The following is a 25802-nucleotide window of genomic DNA, read 5'->3' on the forward strand; positions in this document are numbered from 1 at the left end:
CAGGTTAATGCTCAGTTAGCCTGATGTCATCTGAAAACAATCCCACTTTTGCAGGATATTCCTGGATTTAAATCCTGTTTATCCACGGGATTTGGGCGCTTACATCCCATGTGATAAGGTCTTATGTTGTAATTTGTCACTCACCAACAGACAAACATTCATTTTCAGAAATACATCACAAGGTTTGTCCAGACGGTACCTTCATGCCCTGCTGGCTGTATAAATTGGTGAGAAAAAATGTTTGAAGTAATGGGAGGGGGATTGCGCATGGGGGAATTCAAAACTGTGGAGTTGATGCTTTTAGACTGCTTAGCTGTTCAATTCAAGGGTGGGGAACTTATGCCCCCGCAACGTTTCCAGAGCAATGTTTGGCTATACTGGCTGGGGCTGATGGGTGTTGGTGTCACAAAAAGAAGGCCATAAGTCAGCTACCCTTGTTTTACCATTTCTTGTTCTGCTGTATGTTATAGCAGAGATCTGTTCAAATACTGGTCCAGTCAGCATGCGACTTGCTTGCTGGTCAGGCTCAGTGTCTGGGATCTGCCAAGTCTTAACACCTGGACAGCACCCCACAGTTTCTCCCATCTTTGAAAGCTCATTGACTCCAGTTTACATTTAATATTCAGGACATGGTGAAAAAATAGTGATGTCTCAATATTATACTAATTTCCTAAGTAATGAATACAAGGAACTCTAAGCTGATGTGCTAATTTTCATCATTCAAAAGAAAGAAAGAAAGAAAGCCAAAGGAACCCAATAGCACTTTGGGGACTAACTAAGAAGAAGACATTTTTAAGAAGTGATGTAAATGATGATGAGTCTCATGAAGTGGACAGTGTCCAAGAAAGCTTGTGCTAGAAATTTCTTTCTCCCAATTAGTTTTGAAGGTGTTAAAGTAGATTCCTTCATATCTTTTTAAGTTTAAACACACTAACATGGCTATCTCTTCGAATTAATTCAGAAAGTCAGCTGTTGCTTTTACTTTTTAGCTGGCAAGGAACTTTGCTATCATCATTCCCTCATATTTCTAGGCACCTTTCAGTCTTGATGAAACAGTTTTACTCAGGATCCCATTAAATGTTCACATAAGAAGGACCTGGGTTGTAACCGCATTGGAGAAATAATCCTGTTTGACACCACTTTGACTGTCATGGCTCAGTGCTATGGAATTCTGGGAAATGTAATTTGTTGCGGCACCAGAGCTCCGATTTAACACCACTTTAACTGCTATGCCTCAGTGCAATGGAATTGTGGAAAATATAATTTGTTGTGGCACCAGAGTGCTGGTTTGACACCACTTTAACTGCCAAGGCCCAATGCTATGGAATTGTTGGAAATGTTGTGTGTGTTTTTCTAGAGCTCTGGTGCCAGAACAATCTACATTTACCCAGTTCCCAGAATTCCATAGCACTTAGCAAGGGCAGTTAAAGTGCTGTCAAATCAGAGTATTTCTCTAGTGCAAATACAGCCCCATTCACACTACACAACTATAGGACTATCATTGGCAACATCCCACAGAATCCTGGGATTTGTAGTTTAGGGAGCTTTTCCAGAAGCGTTCCAGACATTACATGATTGTTATGCAACATTATTTTAATTTGTTGTCTGCTATACACTTGTCCCTCCATATTCACTAGGTCTAGGGGCACAAGACCCCCATGAATATGTAAAAGCCGCAAATAACAAAAACACCATATTTTTACCTGAGAGGACACCTCTCTAGGAATCTCTAGGTCCTCCAGGGCAACTCTGTGGTCAATGTCTGACAGGCATCGGCCACAGAATTGCGCTGGAGGAGATACAAAGGCCTAGAAGAGTATTCTCTTTAGGAATCTCTAGGTCTTTCAGTACAACTTTTAGTTAAAGTTGACCATAGAGTTGCACTGGAGGACCTTGATATTCCTATAGAGGACATATTAATCAAATCTGAATAATCAAATCCTCATATATCAAATCTGCAAATATGGAGGGATGAGTGTGTTTTATCGTTTGAATGTCAAGATGTATTATGTTTAATTATCTTCCTAGAATGTACGCCACAGGCAGGTTTATTTTATCTATTTTAATTGATTGTATGCACAGCGCTGTGTAAATTTACAAATATATACGTAAAGCTTAATAGTAATAATGTCAGCTAAAGTGTAGGGACTCCTCAGACTACAAGCCCCAGCTGCCCACAAGGCAGTTAAAGTGGAAGGTATCATAGCTCTGTAACTGTGAAGTTTTTGAATGTGGTCAAATTTGGGCCTAATTTTTAAATGTTGGTGTCCCAAAACCATCCTCTCAAAACCGGTCTAGCCCAGAGGCTTGAGAAAATTAACTTAAGCCCAAAAACACCTTGCTAAAATAATCCACTTTTGAGATTGCTTTTGTGTACTGTGAGGCATTGAGCCTTTCTCTGTCAGAGAGCTCTGGTGCCACAATAAACTACAATTCCCAGGATTCCCTAGCACTGAGCAGCTCCGCCTCCCTCAGAGAATCTTAGTTCTGCGCATGCTCACACCTGTAGAGGAACGACTCTTAAACTCCCCCTCCCGCCTCTTATTTCTTAGGAAGGCCTCAGACTCCGCCTCCCTGAGTGGCTCTTCGTTCTGCGCATGCCCACATCGGTCGAGGAAGGTTTCCGAACTCCCCCTCCCGCCTTTTCATTCTTAGGAAGCCTTTCGACTCCGCCTCTTTCAGGCTCTTGGTTCCGCGCATGCCCGCCCACATCGGTCGAGGAAAGCCTCTGAACTCCCCCCTCCCGCCTTTTATTTCTTAGGAAACCCTCAGACTCCGCCCCCTGATTCTGCGCATGCCCACATCGGTCGAGGAAGTCCTCCGAACTGCGGGCAAAAGGAAGGGAAGGGGATTTGAGCTAGGGAATCGGATCAGCTGAAGGCGTCGCGTGACACGCTGGGGCAGCGGCGACTGCGCATGCGCGGCGGAGGGCGGCTTCCCTGCCCGAGCTAAGATGGCGGCCTCCAGGGCCAGGCTCTGAAGGGAAGCAGGAGAAGCTTCGGGGCTGCGGCTGCAGTCCAGCGGAGAAGACACCTTTCTCCCTGAGGCGAGGGCGTCCGCCGAGACGAGGATAAGCCCAGCGTCTCCAGGGGCTTGTAGTGTTTCTTTTGCCCTGGGAGGCTGGGCAGCACTGCTCCTTGCCCAGGTAAATGGCTAGGAGTCCCCCCAGGGGAGGGAAAGCAGTGGGAAAACGCCCAGCTCTGAGGGCAAGGAGGGGAGGGATGGCCAGCCCTTACTGTAGCCTCCAGACTGAGCTTTCCCTCCTCCTCCTCCTCCTCCTCCATTGATTGGTGAGTGCTCCTCCATTAAACATCATAATAAATACATAAAACAGTAGCAGTATAGTGTCTAGATCAAGGGACTTGGTAGTGTCACTCTATTCTGCTCTGGCCCCACCTGGAATATTGTGTCCAGTTCTGGGCACCACAATTAAAAAAGGACATTGAGAAACAGGAGCGTGTCCAAAGGAGTGACTAAAATGGTGAAAGGTCTGGAAACCATGCCCTATGAGGAAAGACTTAGGGAGCTGGGGATGTTTAGTCAGGAGAAGAGGCGGTTCAGAAGTGGTATGATAGTCCTGTTTAAGTATTTGAAGGGATGTCATATTGAGGAGGGAGTGAGCTTGTTTTCTGCTTCTCCAGAGAACAGGAACCAGAGTAATGGATGCAAACTGCAGGAAAAGAGATTCCAACATTAGGAGAACTTCCTGATAGTAAGGGCTGTTCAACAGTGGAATATGCAGCCTTGGATTGTGGTGGAATATCCTTCCTTGGAGGTCTTTAAACAGAGGCTGGATGGCCATCTGTTGAGGATGCTTTGATTGAGAGTTCCTGCATGGCAGAATGGGGTTGGACAGGATGGCCTTCCTTGAGGTCTCTTCCAACTCTATGATTCTATAATAAATAGATAAAATAATAATTCTCCAGGGGAAATAAGTTGGGGAAGTGGAAAGGAAGTTTTTCCACCCCTGTCAGTGGTGGCTCCTACCAAAGCGACAGAGAGAAGTGTGTAGTGTAACATGGCAGCAGAGCGACCAGGCATCCTCCTTTCCAGGACACGTCCTACATTTCTGCCCAGGAGGCATTCCAAAACGCATTCCATTTTGAGCAGGATTACAAAGCATGGTTTTAAATTTATATGAGTTTTTTTTAGCTTCTGTTTTATAATATTCTATGTTTTACTTGAATGTCCTACATTTCATTCTGCTTTGTGGTTAAAACATCTGGTCACCCTGTGCGTTAACTGTTATGTTACAAGCATTAGAAATCATGCATGCTTTGTGCTTATAGCCCCTCCAAACATCCAGAATGGTATCATGTTCTGGGTGTTCCTATTCTGACCCTTTCCTGAAGCATTTGCTCTCAAACTTTGCTGTAACCTTTTAGATCATTCCTTTCATCTTTTCTGCCCTTAATAAATGCCACACTGTATGTGGGTGCTCCAGCCTTTAAGCAGACTATAATAATTAGAGAAAGGACAACCATCTTTGTCATTTGAAGCCTTACATTTCCAAATATCTTGGAATTTGCCTTAGAAGATTGTTAAGATAGCTGAACTGGTTTGTCCTGTGCATGTTTCTCAGAAATAGTACAGTAAATCAGTAGCAGCTAGCTCATGACTAATATGTATTTGGGGTCCTGGTTTTTTATTTATGTGTGTGTGTGTGTGTGTGTGTGTGTGTGTGTGTGTATATATATAGGCAACTTGATGGAAAGAAGTATCATTTTATGTAATTCACCACATACTAGGGATATTTTCTTCTGAGAAATAGTGTACTTACAGTTGTGCAAGTTGTAGTTTCTGAGATGAGAATCTTTTTGGGGACTGCTGTTCTCACACAGAAAGCTAAAACAGAGAAACAAATCAATATATACTATAGATTTTGAATGAGATAATAATCTGTTTGTCCAATTTCCCCCATGCCAGAGACATCCTAAGAAGCCTTAAGTAATTCTGGAATGCTTTGTCCTGGCCTTGTGAATAATTTGAATGTGAATGTGCCCAAGCCAGTGACCTGAGTAAATTTCCCCTCACCTGTCATCACTTAATAAGTAACACCTGAACATGTGCTGCCTTTTTTTAAAGGCCCTGTAACAATATCTGTAGCGTAGGCATTTTTGTAAATGGCATTGGTAACTTTTCTGTTGTCAGTGTCAACTGAGTACAGTATATTGTCTGAAGAAATAAAGCTTTCTGAGAAGGAAGGGGCCATGGCTTGTAATTTGATACATAATGTTAGGGATGCGCATTGAGGAAGCTACATGTCTATCTAGGAATGTACTCAGGTTGCTGTGTAAGATGTATAAGCCAAAGCACACTCAGTTCTGGACACTGAATATAGATAAATCTGATTTTCCCTTTTAGCCATATATGTTCTTTTGTCTTGAAGTTATCAGCTAAAAGTAAATCACTGTGGGTTGCTATTTTATCATGCTGCTACTGAGTTCATGGACAGGGAGTTAAATGAAAGTCAGTGAAAATATTAACATCTTTTTACCCTTAACATTTCTTGACACCAGAAATGGTACATTCTGAATTTTCCTGTGTTCCACCATATTCTTGAAAGGTTTTGATGACCCTGACTTCAGCATGCGGTTCAGTATCATACAGATCTGCTTAGAAGTTGAGTTCAGTGGGACATCCTCGATAAATGTGTTTCTGACTGTATTCTTGAATGGTTCTCTTATAAGTAGTACAAGCCATCCACGGCTTGAAAATATTTTAAAAATATATACATTCCAAGAAGCAAACCCTGATTTTGCCATTTATATAATGGACACCATTTTACTATGCTATTGTATTTAATAGCACTTGAGCATCCCCAGATTTGGTGTCTATGGGGTTTCCTGGAACGAACCCCCATTGGATTCCAAGGGCCCACTGTATGTGAACAAATGTGACAAGAAGGAAGAGTTTCATAATTGATCTTACAGACTTTTCTCCATACCTTTGGCTTCAGAATTGTGTTTTTACTTTAATAGAGTATGTTACACTTTATGAATAGCAAAAGTTCTTGATTGATTTTCAAATTGACTAAAGCAATAGAAGTAGCGTTACTCAACCCATCATCTTTGTGGCTCTTCCTTCACAAAATCCTTTCCCCTTCAACCCTCTTCTTTCCATTTGTTTTGTTAGTATATTTGTGAGGTTAGTGACAAATATAATGTTTTGCATGTTATTCAAGACTTTATCATGAATGAATTGTCAGTTCATAGATGATAGTGAGAATACTTCAAATTTTGGTTACTCAAACCTGGACTTGACCATGGTATTTTCAAAGTTTCTCACAATAAGTGTAGAACAAAGTCTGAAAACAGTTCAGAGTGTTCTTTTGAATTCAAATCTTTAAAACATTTGTATTTTGCTCATCCATAAAACATCCAAGTTGATTTGCAAAAATGATAAAATGCAACAGTAAAATAAGTTATGTCTATTTGGACATAAGAACTGCTAAGGTCAGTGGGATTTACTTTCTGAAAAGTGGGTGTAGGATTTGTACCTAAAGCCTTGTTAGTGAAATCTGAGTTTGAAGTGAATGACGTAAGGGAAGTGCAATTGAAATATTCTTTAAAACTGAAGGCATTTTGATCACACCACTAGGTTTCCTATCCCTGTATTTCTTGGCTTGTAAGTGATACTTACAAAAACACTATGCACCTGAAGATTAGTCACTGTCAAAAACATACAGCTTGTCACCTAGATTATAAATTTACTGCCTGAGGCTTGTGGTAAAATAAATAAGTGAATCAGCGGGACTTTCAGCTAATAAAAGCATTGGTTAAATTCAGTATTGCTTTGAAGTCATATGCTAATTCAAATATATAAAAACTGAAGAATGTGTTAAACTCTCAAAACGGAATTAAATGAAGTCATGACACACTTTTTTCCTGAGAAAGAGAAGTAATTTGCTTTTCTGTGATGCCTTGAGCCCAAGAACAGCAAATAATCTTGTTTTCTAAGTTACAAATCAGTGTGTGTGTGTGTGTGTGTGTGCTGTGTTGGGTGTCCTGTAATCTTTTCCATAATCTCCAGTCAGCATGACTAGTGGTCAGGAAGTATGGAAGATAATATGTAGAGGATTCCATTTTGGTAGCTCTTAATAAACACATATATAGTTGCCCCTCTTTTTTCATGGGGATCCATTACAGACCTCCTCATGAAAATGGAGTTTTGCTTATATTCATACCTCATTGGCTTGAATGTAGGCACAGGTGTGTGCGTGGGCATGCACCAAGGGCACATGCCCCATTTTCCCCCTTCCATTCATCCCTCATGCATAAGCGAGGGACGCAAGTCTGAAGATCACTAGCACAGAGAGAAGAATGTAGTGATAAATGGGTATATGACCCCTCTCCATTCCAGTCAGTTTTACACAATGAAATCAGAGAGAAATTAAACATTGAAGATAGACTTATTATAAGTGGCTGCTCACAAAACAGTTGGTGGTAACAGCCATACTTGCATTGGTGACCTGATCAATCCATGTAGTGTGCTGCTAAACTTTTATCCCTATTCAAGCCATAGATCTGGGGTTCTAAATGTATTATTGCTCAGCCATTTTGCATTGACATCTTTTTCTGTTCAAGAAATTAAGGAATAAAATGTCATGTTGGAGACGATGACATTACGCTTCCCAAAAGCAAGAATGCTGTGATTTTATTTTCAATGTGTCTGCTGTGAACAATGACATTGCATGAACTGTTCCATGAACTAGAGCATGATTGAGTAGCCCAGCAACTCTATTGGTATAGCATTACAACCAAGCTTCCTTGTGAGAAGCTGTACAGCAAAACAGAATTTCAGGTTATATACAAATCATTGCAAGGAAATGCTTCCTCAATATGATCTGTGTACAGCTTTGTCTTTATGACACTTCGGCCAGCAACAGCTCACTTCCTTTTTTCCCTTTCCACAACTACCGCTAGGGCTATGGATATAGTTACTTGAATCAGTAGACCATTACATTGCCTCTTTTATTTCATTGTACGAAGCATTACTAGAAGCAGTGCAGCAGAAATTATTCTTTAAATTCATATTACAGAGCTGGAAAACCTAATAGTGAAAGCTTGAGGAATTATTGCTTATGTTAACTTTTCATCTGAAAGGAGCCTTGGATTGTAATTGAACGTACTTTTTTCTTGCCCCTTTTGAGATATTTTTCTGCCTGGCCAAGTAAAATGTTGGCCATGAACTATATAAAGTCCTTCATGATTTGAGACCAATATACCTACTGTACTTTTGAAGTAAACTTTTTTTCGTGTTCTCTACATCTTGAGGTAAATTCTTGCAATGTTTAATGTTTTATGTAAGCTGTGGTGAAGCTGTGACTTTCAGTGGGGGTATATATTTCAATGGTAATGCTCTCTTTTCCACTAAAGAGAGTAGCAGTAAAAACAGACATGGTTCCTCCACCCCAGCTCTTTGTGGATGGGTTGTAGGTTTGTTGTCTTAATGCTTCCCATTCTACATCTAGATGGGGCTACTTGCAATCACCATTTTGATCCCCTAATCTTCCAAGAGTTAATATGTCTAATTTTTATTTATTTCACTTCTATGCTGCCTTTCCCCCCAAAAAAGAGACCCAAGGCACCTCACAAGATAAAATAGGAGATCAACACCAACATTCTCCTTGACAGTTTCTTAAACTTTGGACTTTGAGGAAATTTATTGAACAGAAGAATAAATATGCTGCATTATCTCTTTATCGAGTAAAGCAATCAACGTGTAAAGTTACGTACATCTTAGCACAGATCATCATATATCATAGACATTTTCAGTCTGGGCACATTTTCTTTCATAGTCCAGTTCATTGTACACATATTCTGGCGCATTGTACTTCTGAGATGCTTGACCCGTATTTGGACCATGATATACCTCACATTTCATCTGTTGGAGAAAGTAAACAACTGGGACAGGTATTACTATATTTCATGATTTGGTGGCATTTCATCATTTCTAGTGTTTTGCATTACATGTAAGTCATCTAGCTTATTGAACAATACAGTTCAGACATGTTTAACTTAGTTCATCGTTGTGCTGGTTGAGTATCCCTTATCTGGTATTCAGAAATACTCCCAAATTGTCCGTATGGGTGTCTGGAATGCTAACACCTTTGATTTCTGTTGATTCAGTGTACACAAACTGTGTTTCTTGCACATGACTATTAAAAATATTCTGTATAAAATTACCTTCAGGCTATGTGTATAAGGTGTATATGAAACATAAATGAATTTCATTTTATACGTGGATCTCATCTCCAAGTTATCTCACCATGTAAATGCAAATATTCCAAAATCCAAAACACTTCTGGTCCCAAGCATTTCAGATAAGGGATGCTCAATGTGCAGTACTTACTTCAGCAGTGTAATACAGTGGTCTCTTGGTATCCACGTGAATCCGTTCCAGACCCACCCACCCCATGGATACCAAAATCCACAGATGCTCATGTCCCATAGGATTCAATGGTGGAGCGGCCACGCCCCCTTCCCAATGGCAGCCTCACCATTCTCACTGCGGCAGGCAGCAGGGAGATATCTCTTCTTCCTCATCTTCCCTGCCTCCTTCCCCTCTTCTCCTCCTCTCCTCCTCCTCCCATTGCCGCTGCTGTGGCTCTTTCTCATCCTCCTCCTCTTTCCCGCATCCTCCTCCTTCCTCCTCCTCTTCTTCCCTGTCACCACTGTTCCTCTTCTTCTTCCTCCTCCTCTTGTCTCACCTTCTCTGCCATCTTCCTCTTCCCCCTCCATCGCTCTGCCGCCACTTGTCCTTTTCTTCCTCCTCTTCTCTGCTCTTCCTCATTCACCTTCTCCCTCCTCCTCTGCCAATGCCAACCCCCGTACGTTCAAATCCATAGATGGCAAGTCCGTGGATACGGAGGGCCGACTGTACAGATACGTTGTTGTTGTGTGCCTTCAGGTTTCTGATTTTTGGCAGCCCTATCAGAGTTTTCTGAGGCTGAGTGTGTGTGACTTGCACAAGGTCACTCAATGGATTTCTATGGCTGAGTGGGAAATGGAATCCTGATCTCCAGAGTCATAGTTCAACACTCAAATCATTACACAACATTGGATCTCTAGTAAAGATATATAGATTGCAGTAATTCAGCAAAGCTGCTGTATAAACCTCTATCTGCTAGAGTCGCATTTCATTGTAAATATTCTCAGCAAATCCTGGGGGTTACAGTCAGCCAGCAGCTTCCTATGACACAATTGCCTGTGAGCAAATTGGCCAGGACTGAGGCACTCAGTATGCTTATATAGAGCTCGCAAGCAGATTGTTTACATTTCCCTCGTCCACTCACAGAAAAGCTTCACTGCTTCTCACTCCAGCCTGGTTCCAAAGGCCAACAGCTTTTAGTTTGGCTCTCTGCTTTTATTTTATAGATTTGATTTATTTCAAGGATTTATATCCCTCCTTTCTCCCACAGTGGGATTCAGAGTAATTTAAAAAGACAGAAGGAAATATGTTAATTACAAAAGTTAAAAAAATAAGGTTGCTCCTTGGGAGCACTTAAAATTACCTGTATTTGTCTCTTTTTAATTGTTGGCTCGCTCAGTTATTGTGACTTAGAACTACAGTCTGTTCCTTCAATATATCCCTGCTTCAATAGCCAGACATTTTTTTAAAAAACTTATGATTTTTAACATGCAGTTCATGAGATGGCAGATCTAATATAATTTGTTACACAATTTATGAGCGTTCTTTATATGCTTGTTTAATGCAGCAAAGTTTTGAAGGAGTTTTGCTTGTTAAAAATATCTAATCGTGCATTGACCTACCATTTCATTGATACAATCTGACTACAGTGCCATGATTTTCTTCCATGCATTGCGGACAACAATAGAAGTTTCTGTATGGATTTACATGTGACGAATTCTGCATCAGAATACTTTTGAATTAATGAGTTTATATCAGGAATGTGGAAAGTGTGGCCTCACGACCACATATAGTCCTTGAGACCCCCTTTTGAAGCTCCAGAAGACCTTTCCCTCTTCCTTGTTATATTTCTTTATTTTTTTAAAGTAGTTGTGCTTTTTCTTACTGATCTGAGGACAACGGCTATTTGTTAGCTACCAGGATTTTAGAATGTGGATATTATTATTTTTTTTAAAGAAATTGTGTACACATCAATTTAGAAATGCAGTGGAGAAACTTTGAAAACCTACCTTATAGACTCAACTATAAGTTGACTTCATGTATAAATCGAGGGCAGGTTTTATGGTCCAAATTATGGATTTTGATATGAACAGTGGATAAGTTGAGGATAAAACTTAGAGGCATGTAACAAAGGGGATGTAAAGGATTAATCAAAGAAAAATAATTCCAAAGTACATAAAAATATTCCAGCAGACATAACTGTGTCCACCCTAAAGGCTAGATGGATGAGAGAATGGGGGGGGGGGGGGTGTCAGTGATTCCAGGACAGATTACATTCTTGCCTGGTTCCTCTTTTTTATAAGAGTTAAAGTACAGTATTTACATTTACCTGTGGATAGGTCGACTCAGGCTTTTGGAGGCAATTTATTGACGAAAATTTCTAGACTTATACAGGAGTATATACAGTAAAAAGACACTCGCCAGTATACTACATTGTTGAATTCTATATAGCTTCAGAACTTATGTGTCTTAACTCAATGATTTTCACATATTCTACTTGCAAGGAGCATTTCCACATCAGAATTTCTGCAGAGGAACTCTTCTACATTTCTCATGGAACCCCAGTGCAAAAATTGCTGTGATCTCTCCCAGGGATGTGTTCAACAAGAAAACTTGCCTGGGTGTCTTGAGCATTACCACTGGTTTGTGAAATGAGTATGGTTTAGAGAAAGCCTAGCACCCTTCTCTATATGCAGAGTACTGGGAAGATTGGAAATGGAAGACAAACTCTTTTTAAAAAGGAAATTTGTCTGTTGCTGATCTTCAGTGCAGTCTTCCAGACTGTGTTGGGGTTCCCTGGAATGTACTTTGAAAGCTATTATTTGGATAGTATTAATCTATAATTGGTAGATCGTAGAACATAGTAGGGGCACCAGTACTCTAAAAGCTCCTGGATGTTGGTATTTGCCACATATACAACAATCTAGTATCCTTATCTACCAAAGGATAAAGAGTGAATTCGCATTAAGTGTGTGAAAGCCAAAACAGAAGATATTTAAAGCAACAATATTTTGACATGTCATATTGAGGCATGACAGCTGATTTCCTGTTACATATTTTAGGATGAAAAGGAAGATGCATAGCATTAATCATTATGGATACAGAATATTTAGAAATATCTGAACATGTGATACAAATAGCTGTAGCCAATAACAAGAGGATAATAAAATAAGATATATTTAATGAAGATCATTGTTGGGTAGATTTGTGGCAGTAGCTGTATTCTAACTTTAAAAATATAAAGAGAAAAGTAGTTGGAAATTCTGTTGGATGGGAGATTGCCAATGAATACCAGGTGCTGCAGGATATATTTGTACCATTTTTTCTTGAATGATACCTTGGCATAATGATGAAAATCTGTCAAGTTGCTTCAAAATGATGGAAAGCCTTTATATACTATGTACTTGATTATGTTTACAGCACTTCATAGCTTGATGAGCTGTTGACAAATTATATTAACTGAACAATTAAGGTGAACAGTGGAAAACAGGCATTTCAGAATTCATCATCATGTAGATTGGCCTATCTGAAGAGGACATCATATGGAAAAGTTGAAATATATCTGTGGGTGCAAAAGAAAAATATGTTATGCATATTTTAACATTGTTTCCATAAGTAACTTAATGACTCATTCACATATAAAATACATTCCTTAAGCCTTTGTTTTTCTGGGTTGTATTCTTGTTTATCTCCTTTACTGCCTTCCACTCTCTTATCTGCTTTAGGTTCTTGCATAGTTGGTACTTCATGTTGGAATTTATACTCCATATGACCACCCAGATGTACACACTCTTTAGATTTATGGCCCTTTGGGAATGAAGTCTGTAAATCGGATTTTAAATGTGTACATCTTAGACAATACTGTCTGTAAATCGGATTTTAAATGTGTACATCTTAGACAATACTGTCTTTTGACGTTGTTTGGAAATAAGGCCTAAATCCAGTGCTAATTCCAACTAGAGAAAACTTGTTGAATGATTTGTTAAATGCTAAATCAGTGCATGTGTAACTTCTCTTGATTTATTGAGCCTAATCCAGATGGGATTCGTAATTTAGGGGTCAAGCAGATGGGGCAAAAGGAATGGCTAGAGCCCACTCCTGCCCTGATCACTGCAGGACTGTGGTGACGGGACGCTGTGGTCCTGAGGCTGGATGCTGCCTCAGTCCCGAATGGGCCGCCGGCAGGAGCACCTTTTTGCTGGTGCTTTTGTGACTGGGTTCAGGCTGCCTTAGGCAGCCTCAGAATGGCTTCTGGGCAGCTTGGGGCATGCATTGTTTGATCGCCATGCCCCCCAAATGCCCAGAAGGCAATTTATTTTGCCTGTCTGTTTTGGGCTTTGTCTGAAATTTTATTTCTCCTGAAGAGAACAAAAAATTGACACTTTATGTATATCCAAAGCAATTATTGTAATTATTATTGTAATTGTACAGAAACCAGAAAGAGATGATAGAATGCAATAAGCCAGTTGAGACTGCAGATAAAAGGTTGGTTTTGAATGCTTCCCCATATTAAGTGCCTGTAGATAGAAAACCAGCACAACAGTGAAAAGACTGTGTTTTTTTCCTGATCTACCCATCTTTTATTTGTAGGGATTTTTTTAAATGAAGGAAGGTAGTTAAGCAGGGTAGTCCCTTTAAATACAGTCTGCCCTCCTTAGCAGCAGACTTGCCATCCACAGATTTAACCATCTGCGGATGGCAAGCCCCTGATTTTGTTAATGGCGTGTGTATGCAGTTGAGCTAGTGGGCATGCATGTTCCATGCTGCCATTAAAATATATGGGACTTGAGTATGCACAGATTTTCATATCCACGGGGGGGGGGGGGGGTGTGAATCGGATCCCCACAAATATACAGGTCTGATTGCAGTTTATTCCTGGAAATGTAGACCTAGTTGTAGTGTTTACTACATGTGTGTGAGAACACTCTTACAGTGTCATTGGAAAGTCACATTCTTACTTTGCTATGCTATATTTCTTTGAAATATTTTGAATGATAATCAGCCCCTTCAGCAAACTATTTGCATTGCATATTCAGTTCTTTATACAGAATGTAATGATATTTAGTGGCAGAATTTGTTAGAGTTAATCCATTTCACTAACGCGGAGCTTATTTTGTTACAGGTCCTCACTCAAAATGAATATAATTAGAGAAAATAAAGATTTGGCCTGTTTCTACACAACAAAGCATTCATGGAGGGGGAAGTAAGTAGTCTGCCTTACTTTATTCTTCAGTTTGGGAGTAATTATGCTATATTATAGCCTACTTCTGATATCAAGCTGTGATTTCTCAAATTGCTTTATTCAAAATTTCTTTGGACTTGAGTACACTATTCATTTTACTGTCTCCCTTTGAGACATAATTCATAAATATCATTACTGAATTATCTACATGACCTCCCTTAATGTGGAATTGTATTTGAACTGGTTCCTTAACTGCACACCATATCCTGAAACTATATTGATGATGATTTGTCAGTTTGAGTTCTTCCTATATATTAATTAGAAAAGTCTTATCCTATATACAATGGGATCCTTGTGTAACCCAAATGACACCATTCAGGGCAAAACAAAGTTGTATTTAGTGTTTGAAAAAAAAGTAAGCACACGTTGGTGGAATAAAAGTCAAAGAGTGCAGAAATGGCAAATGGTATATCTTGAAAGATATGGTACGTCTTAAAAGAAGGCATAGATGGATGGAAACCGGAACAAGAGTATTCCACACCAGAGTATTTTGTTTTAGGGTATCCTATCAAAATTCAGCATCCTGGGTGAGAAACTTCAGCAGCTGCATCACTACATTCTCTGCTGAAACCAGATGTTAATAGTTCTGATTTATGGATTTGTTGTGTCTGAGAGGCTTTATGGGTTGGGAATGACTAATAACAATAAATAATCCAGAGCCTCCAGGATGGACAGTATCAGTTTTTGAGTAGCATTTACCTAGGGATAAATACCCCGGGGGGGGGGACAGAGGGCTTGGGGGCTGCAGAAAGGGGACAGAGTGCACTTTCTCCACCCCTGTCCTGTATAATAGTTCTGATGTATTGGAACAATTCCTTTTTTCTTCCTTGATTTTCTTCAGTAATCATTCTAAGTCTTCTCTGTTTTCTGCTAATAGTATGGTGTCATCTGCATATTTTACATTATTGATGTTCCTTCCTTGAATTTTCAAGCTTCCTTCCTCCAAATCTAATCCTGCTTTACATATGACATGTTCAGCATACAAGTTAAACAGGGTGAGAAAATGTAGCCTTGCCTTGAACATCTTGCCAATTGGAAACCATTCTGTTTCTTTATATTCTGACTTGACAGTAGCCTTTTCTCAGGGCAATAAAATGTTGTAGTAGTATACCTATTTCTTGAAGAGCAATCCTTTTTGTGATCTACACAATCAAAGACTTTGCTATAATCTATGAAACACAGATTTTGTACTTTCTCCACATCAAGAGAAGGCATGATTCATTAGAAAAAACAATAATGCTAGGAAAGGTAGAAGGCAGTAGAAAGGAAGGAAGCCTGCACACCAGATGGCTAGACTCAAGTAAGGAGGTCATGGGCCTGAATCTACAAGACCTAAGCAGAGTAGTGGGGGAAATGTCTCACCCACAGGGTTGCTGTGAGTTGAGGTCAACTTCAGGGCAGCTAAGAACAGGTTGATTTTCTCCTGAAATTCATTGCTCCATTATCCAGTGCATGTTTTGCAATATGATCTCTAGCATTTCTTCCTTCCCTGAACACAGATTGGACAAGTGGTATTTCTCCCTCCATATATGGTAAAAGTGTTTGTCGTAGAATTTTGTACATCACTTTGCTTGTATGGAATATTAATGCAATGATCCTGTGGTCACTTTCTCTTTCTTGGTGATTACAGCAGGACCTCAGTATCTGTTCTGAAACCCCCCACAGATACCAAAATCTGTGGATGCTCAAGCCTGCATTGTCTTGACTTTTAGTTAAGAAATTAGAAGACTAGGACTGGAAGAGGCAGCTATGAAGGAATTAAACAGGATCCCAAAGTGCAGAGACATAACACTGAATACTAAAGTCATGATCCTCCAAGCCGTGGTATTCCTTGTCATCATATATGGATGTGAGAGCTGAGTAATAAAGAAAGCAGATAGAAAGAAAAAGAATATGCTGGGGAAGAGTGCTGAAGATACCATGGGCAGCAAAAAGATAAACAAATGGGCCCTTGAACAGATAGAGTCTGAACTCTCATTGAAAGCCAGAATGATTTAGGTGTTTATCGCATTCACGTTAAAGTGACTTATCCCTGACGGGATAAAGTTGCCTTTAATTTTAAAAGCAGGTATTATTGTACTCAGCTGTGGTCGGGCAAGGGCAGCCTGAATCTCAGTTGCGCTTATCCAGTGGCTTTTCAAAAACGGCAAGTTCCCATTTTTGAAAATCTGGTGGATAAGCATGGTTGGGATGCAGGCTTCAGACGGGTTGCACTTTCTCTGCCATGTCTGAGTGCAGGAACACCCAATTTTAAAATGAAAGGTGACTTTATCCTGTCAGAGATTAGTTGCTTTAAAGTGAATGTGATAATCTTAAGCGGAGGTTGTCATATTTTGGACACATTATGAGAAGAAAAGACATTTTAGAAAAGGCAGTGATGCTAGGAAAAGTGGAAGGCAGCATAAAGAGAGGAAGACCACAAGCCAGATGGCTATACTCAACCAGGGTTTCCATGGGCCTGAACCTGCAGGACCTGGGCAGAGAGATAGATAATAGGGGGTCCTGGAGATGTCTCATCCACAGGGTTGCCATGTGTCAAGGGCAATTTGAGGGCAGCTAACTACTACAGAGTGTTTTCCCCCCCCTATTACTCCCTAACAATGTTTTTCATTTGAATCAAGAGGTCTGGCTCCCAGTCAGTTAGACTTAGTAATGCAAATATTTTTTTTAACATTCTCTTTATGTTGTACAAGGATGTTCTTCATGTTACATTATATTGTATTTATTTATTTAGAGTACTTATACCCCACTCTTCAGCCACAAGGGCTCTCAGAGAGGTTTATAGATTGCTAATTTGACTGTTCCCTGCCCTTAGATTTACAATCTAAAAAGACATGACACAAAAGTCGCTTTAAAGTGAATGCAGAGGAGATCTGTCTTATTACCACCTTAGATGTATGTATTTTATCAGGTTGTAATCCTGCCTCGATCCACAAGGAGAGACGGGAAATATAAATAAAGTATTTATCATTATTATTATTAAAAGGAGAAAGGAATGGAGATGGGGATAGTAGCAGTTGGAATGGAGGGAGGGCCCTCCATCTGCTCTGGGGCTAGGCATGGTGAACTGTGCCTGCTGCTGCTTCTTTCCCTCTAAGGCCAAGGTGGTAGCAGTTAAGATGGAGAGAGGGCCTTTCATCTGCCTCTAGGCTATGCATGGTGGAGGTGAGCCTGTTTCTCTCTCTCTGGGGCGAGGATCTGCTCCTAGTCTTGTTTTTGCAGATAGAATGGATCTACTCCATGTTCTGCTTCCTGTTATGTACTGTATTTGATTTCTGTATTAGTCATCAGATGGTGTCTATGTATAAACATGCCCTTTGGTTGCTTGAAAAGTGTCATGAACAAACTGTTGGCCTTGCAGAATTCAATCAGTCGCTCTCCCACTTAGGCCACATTTTCCTGTAATCTTTGTTTCTGATCTGTTACTTACTTTTGCATTCCAACCACCTGTGATTAACACAAAGTCCTATTTCAGTGTATGGTCAATTTCCTCCTGGATTCCAGCACAGAATCTTTCAATGTCTTCTTCTGCTGCTTCTGTTGTTGGAACATAAACTTGGAATGTGATTATACTGATGAGTGTCCCCTGCCCCCCGAAGTCTTACTGATATGATTCAGTCAAACTTTGCATTATTTCCTTTGAACTTCACTATTAATGTTACCCGTTTTCTTCTTAAATTTTTATTTCCTGAGTAAAATACACTGTAATTATGTAACTCAAAATGTCTCCTTCCTGTCTGCTTTAGCTCACTCACTCCAAGCATTGCAATGTTTATACTATTCTTTTCTTGTTTTACTATGTCTGCTTTCCCCTGATACATTTTTTTCCACATTCCAAGTTCCTATAATATGTGTTGGGCAGCTTCAGACTTTGCTTTCACCTCTGAGCCCCCAATAGCTGAGCATCTTTTCGGCTTGAGTCCAACTGCATCATTAGCCACAGTGCTACTTGTAATTGTCTTCTGTTCTAACCCAGTAGCTATTGAGTCATTCTGACCTGGGAGTCTCATTGTCTGGCACTATCTCATACTTCATTTTAGATTATTTCTTTGTAGGGTTTACATGGTAAAAGACATTAAAAATGTTTTACTGTGCTTCCTTCCTTCCACATTAGCTATGCTGTGACGTCTGTTGTTTCCGAGAGATCCTCTGCTAACATCACTCCCCCCCCCCCCGCCCCCAGTACTTCTGCTGTCCAGTAGCTGTTTGGCACATTTGGTTTGGCTTCTAAGCAAAAGCCTATCTGACATGGGAGGCTCTACCAGAAGTATTGTTACCATCAGCATAGCTTCCTGTCTCACAGGAACATGTAGTCCCATCACCATAGAAAGGCAGGGCCATGGTGAGTCAATCAGATGTACTGTGTTCTTATACAGTTCTGTTTGGATAATTCAGCATTACATTTTTCACTGTATCCTCTTTCCGTTTTGGTAGGATATACCTTTGCAGACAATATGCCAAAGCTACAGTGGTTAGTGCTAAACATCATCTTCTGCTCTCCAGAAAAAAAAATTAGCATCACCAAGTATCTCCAAATTAACACTAAAATCAGATTTGCATAGCCCAGTAAATAAGCTATCATACGTTTTTTATTAGGTCCTGAGGTAAGCACTCAGACTAAAATCCTTCTTCTTATTTTGTAGGTATAAAAGAGTCTTCTCGGTTGGAACCCATGCCATCACAACATATAATCCTAACACATTAGAAGTTACAAATCAGGTAATGGTGTTTAGACAATAGTTTTCTTTTTGTGTATTATCTCCAAAGAGAAAATAAGTTGGCTTTGACCATTGTTCTTAGAGCAAGTGAATGTTGAGAGGACTCATGTTAGTTCCGTCAGTTAATGAAAACCTAATGATCTGGGTAATTTATGTCATTTGATTTATCATTAGGTTACGTGCCCAAGAAATATTGTGCAATTGCACTGGCAGATGCTCAAGTTAATAGAAGGGTAAATTTTCCCATCCTATTCATAAACATTTTTAAGTAAAAAAGAAGATTACATTAGTTTTAAAATATTACAATATCAGTAATAATATTGAATTAGAGAGTTCTTTTTATCATTATGGAATAGAGAAATATTTGGCTTTGGGGGGGCATATTCATAGGTTTGCATAATGACAAAAAGAGTTGACAGAAGTTAAATTGTTCTTTGTATTGGCTGAAATCCTAGACCAACGAAATAAATTATAATTTGATAAGTCACCATATATGTAATTCATTGATTCACTCATTCTCTTCTGATTGATTTAGTAATTGTATTTAGGCCATTGAGCATTTTATGTTTGTATAGTTTCTGGTTACATAGAGAATATATGTCCCATATGGAATATGTGGATCTTTTTGATGTCAAGATTTGTCAGTATGTTGTCTATCGATACAGTTAGTTAATAACTGACACATGCTCATTAAATATATCTGTTGATAGTTGCAGTAACTGGTCCCAGAATATATACTGGAAATGCTACTCTGCTTGTATCTGTGTGTGCCTTGTGATTTCAAGGTTTGTGAAAGTGTAATAACAATAAACTTCAGAAATGGCCTATTTCTGTGGTGTGAACAGATGGAACAGAGTCAGAATTATGTTGGTAGGTTTTCTCAGCCCTCTATTGGCAGGTGATCTGTTTACCTTGACTTCTGGAGGTTCCACCATTGAGGACTGTCACAAGCATATTCAGAATTGTCAGTACTCTCCAGTTTCTTGTTATCTGAAGATAGAAACTTAATGTCTTTTTGTTGACTGCATATAAATACTAAAATAAGATTTTAAAATATAACATAGAAATCATTATGTTGTAGGAATTAATGGGCACAATCCTATGTAGGGTTTTATTAGTGAAATATAGGAGTAGGTGGCCCACCTCATTTCAGCCTCCCTAACTGGATCTAGAGGCCTATGAAACCCGCCAGAGTCAATTTTTGGTGCCACAGGGTTGTGGGGAACAGGAAAGGATAGAAAATTTCAAAGGTTTCACAGTGGACTGTTGAATTTAAGTATAATGGTAGTTAACATAAAATGTTCTCAGACTGATCTTTTGGTTTAGTGGCCTTATGGAGACATCTGTAGCATTAGCCCAGTTGGAAAAGGACAAGGAACAGAATTCAATCTTACATTTCGAAAGGGAAGTGGGAAGAAGTCTGAAACGCTGAAGTTTTCTACAGAACACAGAACAGAGCTCCTTACAGAAGCACTGGTAGGAACCTGTTGATTTAAAGATCTTCATGTTCTGTTCCCTTGCACTTTCTATTGCTAACTGTATTAAATGTGAAATTGTCATTTTCTTTTGAATCTTACATATAGCATAAAATTATGCATATACAGTCTGCCCTGTACATTTGCAGGGGTTAGGGACGCAAACCCCCCACAAAATGGAAAAACTGCCAGAAAGTGGGGGAAGGTAAGAGGGGCACACATGTAACGGGGGAAGAGGAGCATGCACATGCCCCCCCTCGTGTTTTAGCTGGTTTGCCTGAGCTGACTAAAGCATGACGGGGGAAGAGGAGCATGCATGCACACCCCATCCACCTTCTCCCTTGCTTTAGCCAGCTAAGTGAAGCTTCCTTCAGCCAGCTAAAGCATGTGGGAAGGCTGGAGGGGTATGCCTGCACACTCCTTTCCTTGTCCATGCTTTAGCTGTCTCAGGCAAGCTAGTAAAGCATGGGGGAAGGCAGGAGGGGTGTGTGCATGCCCTTCCAGGCTGCTCCCTTCCTCATGGGCTTTTTCCCCTGAGAAGAAGAGCCTGGGAGGGAGGAGGGGAAGGAGTGTACACGTGGGGACAAACTTGTGAATAATCAAATCCATGAATGTTAAACCCATGAAAGTAGAACACCAACTGTATACCAGTTTTAGTTACAATAATTTCAACAACAGCAGTCACATCCCCACTAATTATGGGTTTAATGCAGATTCTACTGAGAGCTTGGGGTTTTTGTTTGTTTCTTTCGTTTTTTAGTATTGGACTGCAGAACTGAAACTGAACATGGTTACTACTTATTATAGCAGTATTTGAACTCTGAAGTGTTTGTTACAGTTTCTGTTTCTGCTTGTGCAACTTTGTGCACAGAATATTTTTGAATTTAGGTTGACTTACCTCAAACAGTGTTATTGTTCAGTGTGTAAATTAGCTTTGCTTTGAAATGGCGGTTACATCCATGAGTTGAAAAGTGCTTTGGAAAGCAAGCCAGTATGCTAAAATTCATGGACCTGTGCAACAGTTTGAATTGTCTGCACTGCATCTAACATAACTTTGCAACTGCCATTAATCCCCCTCCCCTTCATTTCCACTAGAGATTCAGAACTGATTTTGCTGAAGGAAAAATCACAGGAAGGGTAAGTATCTTTCATCTCACTACACAAATAAATTTTATTAGAAATTTAGTTTTTGCTCCATGTTGAGGAATTCATTTGATTAGGGGTTAGAAAGATTTTGGACTTACTTACTGTAAACTGGGTGACAAATTTACCTTCATATTTTTTTCCATTTCATTTCCTGTATGATAAGCACAATTAATTTGTCCTGGGATGACAGTAATGCAGGTTATTCTGACGGTTGTCTCCAGTGAGAAAATTTAAGAGAATTGGATAGTTTTGTATTGTTTCAGTTTTTTAAAATTATATTGAAACTCATTTAATTGAAAGATGAATGGGCTATAAATATTAACATAACTTATGTGAACCATATGTATTCATGAGGTACATTCAAGCATTCCTTGAACTATGTTCAGGCTAAACTGGGCTAATCTGCTAAAGTTGTTAACAGTAGAGGTTCCTGCCAAAGCATAAGAGATTACATTGTGCTGGAATCCCTTCTTCCTTGTCTCTTCAGAGATTTTAGTACAGGTGTTGGAGAAGTAGAATAACATATGTCAAACTACACTAAATGAAATATAAACAGAAATCTACAGAATTTGTAACCAGTGTTAGCACACCCAGTTTGCATGCTAGAATATTGGAACATAATACTGCTTCAAAATTTGAGTTCAGAAATATTTCACTTCAGTCGTAGTACAGTATTTGTCTAGGGATATGGATATCTGTGCAGGAGGGGAAACAGGAACAGTTTAAGCCTGAGGAGGGAGGAAGCCTCTAGTCCTTGTAGAACCTGTGGAACAAGGCAAATACGTGTACAGTGTTTTGCCTATTTATGGGGGGGGGGGAACCCTCAGTTTTCACAATTTTTAGCCAATGAATGAGGTTGTACACAATAACTAACATATGATGGCCTCAGTAAAATAATTCCTGCTTCAGTATAAACCTTTTTGTTTATTGTTTTGGTGAATTTATCCATACTCATTGAAAATAATTTAGAAAAAAATATTTTAGTGTAGCTGAGATTGGAAAATAGTTTATCTACTGGAATCTACTCAGTATTGAAGCAGTTTATGATATTTCTAATCCTTTCTGATTAAAAAGGTCTTCTAATTCAGATCTTACAGTGGTGTCTCTGTGTGTGCATTTATGTGCTAGATATTATAACTATGCAGTTAGAAGTAATATCTTACGCAAAAATGCAGACAGACACCACTATATTTTTCTTTAAAAAACACAGTCTATTACATCTGTTAATTGCCCATTCTCTTCTAGAAAAACATATAATGTAGTGCTGTTCTGCAGGACTGGCATAACTCATGCTATCTCAGCCACAGTAACACTCTGTCTCCCATATATGACCATAAAAATGGGCTTTATCTGCATTATCTAAGTAGATTTTTATGTTCACAAACTCAGAAAAAAATACCTATTTATTATGAAATAAGATCTGAATTAGAAAGACCATAAACTGCTCATATGTATTGGTTCATTTATGACTCATCATGGCATTACTTTTCTGTGGCAGTATGATTGCATACTCCTATCAGGAAAGAAACTGTGCTGATGGTAGCAGTGCTATTAGAAGGGTGCCCCATACCAGATAAACTTTTACTGAGAAGCCACACTAAAGGTGCCAAACGGCTACTGGGAAGCAGCACAGGTGCGGGTCTAATACTGACAGAGGCTCTTTCATAGAAAATGGTAGTTGTGTCACAGCATTTTCTCTGAGAGAGCCTCTGTCAATATTAGAACCACATCTGTGCTGCTACCCAGTAGCTGTTTGGCACCTTTACTGTGGCTGCTCAACAAAAGGCATGGTAAACCTCTTTTGAATGTTTTTACCATGAAAACCATGAATTAAGACAATCCAAAATGAAGCAAGAGATGTGGCAGAAAATGAGATACCTAGGTTCGATGGCACTCAGTGAGCCACTGACTGGGGAAGATCAGAGGACACGTAGGAGTACCACTGTGGCTAATGATGCAGCTGGACACAAGCCAAAGGGATGTTCAGCTGTTGATGTGCTCAGAGGTGAAAAAGTCCAAAGCTTTGCAAATTGGAGGAAATAACTTAAACAGTGTAAGATATGCAAATATCACCATATTATTAGCAGAAAATAGTAGACTTTGAAAGATTACTGAAGAAATTTAAGGAAGAAAGTGCAAAGGCATGCTTAGAGTTGAACATTAAGAAAATAATGGCCAGATGTGATTTCTGTAACATTAAAGTAGACATCATTGAAATAGTTCAAGATTTTCTATAGCTCAGCTCAGTCAATAATCAGAATGGAGACTGCAGTCAAGAAATCAGAAGAAGACTAGGACTTGAAAGGGTGGCTATGAAAGACAAGATCCTGAAGTGTAAAGATAGATTATTGAATACTATTTATGCCCCATGTTCCCCATTTCTATGTATGGTTCTGAAAACTGGACCGTGAAGAAAGCTGATAGGAAGAAAATTGACTCACTCGAAATGTGGTGCTGCAAAAGAGTTCTATTAATACAGTGGATTTCTAATAAGACAAATGAATAAGTCCTGGTGCTCTTCCTAGAAGCCAAAATGACTAAACTAAAACTGTTGTACTTTTCAAGATACCATAAGAAGACATGATTCACTAGAAAAGACAATAATGCTTGGTAAGGTGGAAGGCACTGGGAAAAGATGAAGACTGCATTTCAGATGGATAGACTTAGTCAAGGAAACCACAGCCCTAAATCTGCAACATCTGAGCAGCACTGTTGATGATTGGGTGATTTGGTGGTCTCTCATTCATGGTGTCACCATAAGTCAAAATCAATTTAACAGCAGTTAACATGCAATTAAGATGAAGTTGAAGGTTTTCATGCCTGCTATCCATAGATTTTTGTGGATTTTTCGGGCTATGTGGCCATGTTCTGGTAGAGTTTACTCCTGATGTTTCACCAGCATGTGTGGCTGGCATCTTCACAGACTGCTGGCATGGAAGTGATTAGGCTATATATACCATGAGACCCTTGGTTGAGAGGAAGTGATTTATGTGTTAATCTGTGTGTTCGTCTGTTGTTGAATGGCAAGGCCTCAGGGTGTCTATTTAATTAGTGATCCATTGTCTGCTAGGAAATCCCCCTAACCCTGGATGGTTTTCATTTGCATTTCCTGGGTCTTGATTTTCAGTCCTGAAAAACACCAACATATATTAGAAGAAAAGGAAATAAAAACCTGCTATTCTTCTATTTATTTAATTATTAAAACTGTTTACTTGCTATTGCATAACATTACTTTGGGCTGAATCGTGGGGTATAAATATTCTAAATAAATAAATAATAAAAAATATTTCGCAGTATGTAAATTTTCTGGAAAAGTACTGTTGGTGCTGGTTTTCCAGCATCTAAATGGTGTAAAATGGTGAATTAGAACAGCACTTCCTATACAGCTGTAGACTGAACGTAGAGTAAATTGTTGTATAAGCAGCTGCATATTTTAAAAGCATTTAAAAACTGTTGAATTGTTAGCAACATATTGTTAGAGTTTGGCTTTCATGTTAAAAACACTGTTCTGCTAAGGTATGATCTTGTGCAAATTATTTTTAAATACTTCTTCCTTTTTACAGAGATACAACTGTTATAAGCACCATTGGAGTGATACAAGAAAACCTGTAATTCTAGAAGTAACTCCTGGAGGCTTTGATCAAATTGATCCTGCAACAAATAAAGTACTGTGTTCTTATGATTATCGAAATATTGAAGGATTTGTTGATCTATCTGATTATCCAGGAGGTTTCTGTATACTTTATGGAGGATTCAGCAGACTAGTAAGTATCATAACAAAATGGAATATAACCATGAATCTGTTCTTAGATGGTTGGTTTGGCACACTTTGAATGCTTTACTAGCATTTATAGACTGAATCCAATGTTAATCCCAACTAAAACAAATTGAATGAGATGAATAGAACTTGTTAGTCAACATTAATATGTCCTATGTTTCAATTGGGAACCAGTAGTAGTAGTTCAGTTGTTAGACTATTACTGTGGAGGTCAGGGTTCAGTTTGCCCCCTCAGATATGGAACCAACTGGGTGACTATGGGCAATCTACACACTCTCAGTTCCAGAAAA

At 39.3% G+C, this 25802-nt stretch overlaps 1 protein-coding gene across 4 annotated transcripts in view; it reads left to right on the top strand.

The window, feature by feature from the left end:
- Positions 1–2820: 2820 nt before the first annotated feature.
- DNAJC13 (DnaJ heat shock protein family (Hsp40) member C13) overlaps positions 2821–25802 on the top strand; it is a 75428-nt gene continuing 52446 nt past the window's right edge. The window contains exons 1-6 of one of the 4 annotated variants that reach the window (XR_006104555.1): positions 2821–3145; positions 14276–14356; positions 19039–19114; positions 20440–20589; positions 21684–21725; positions 25298–25498. Coding sequence is in view for 2 of the 4 variants with exons in the window: in XM_042473500.1 (XP_042329434.1) it covers positions 14289–14356; positions 19039–19114; positions 20440–20589; positions 21684–21725; positions 25298–25498 (537 nt within the window). In the remaining 2 variants the exon portion in view is untranslated. The remainder of the gene's footprint in view (positions 3146–14275; positions 14357–19038; positions 19115–20439; positions 20590–21683; positions 21726–25297; positions 25499–25802) is intronic. The other 3 variants (XR_006104554.1, XM_042473500.1, XM_042473499.1) reach the window with 3 other exon arrangements.

The sequence above is a fragment of the Sceloporus undulatus genome, chromosome 6 (genome assembly GCF_019175285.1).
Source record: "Sceloporus undulatus isolate JIND9_A2432 ecotype Alabama chromosome 6, SceUnd_v1.1, whole genome shotgun sequence".
Taxonomy (NCBI): Eukaryota; Metazoa; Chordata; class Lepidosauria; order Squamata; family Phrynosomatidae; genus Sceloporus; species Sceloporus undulatus.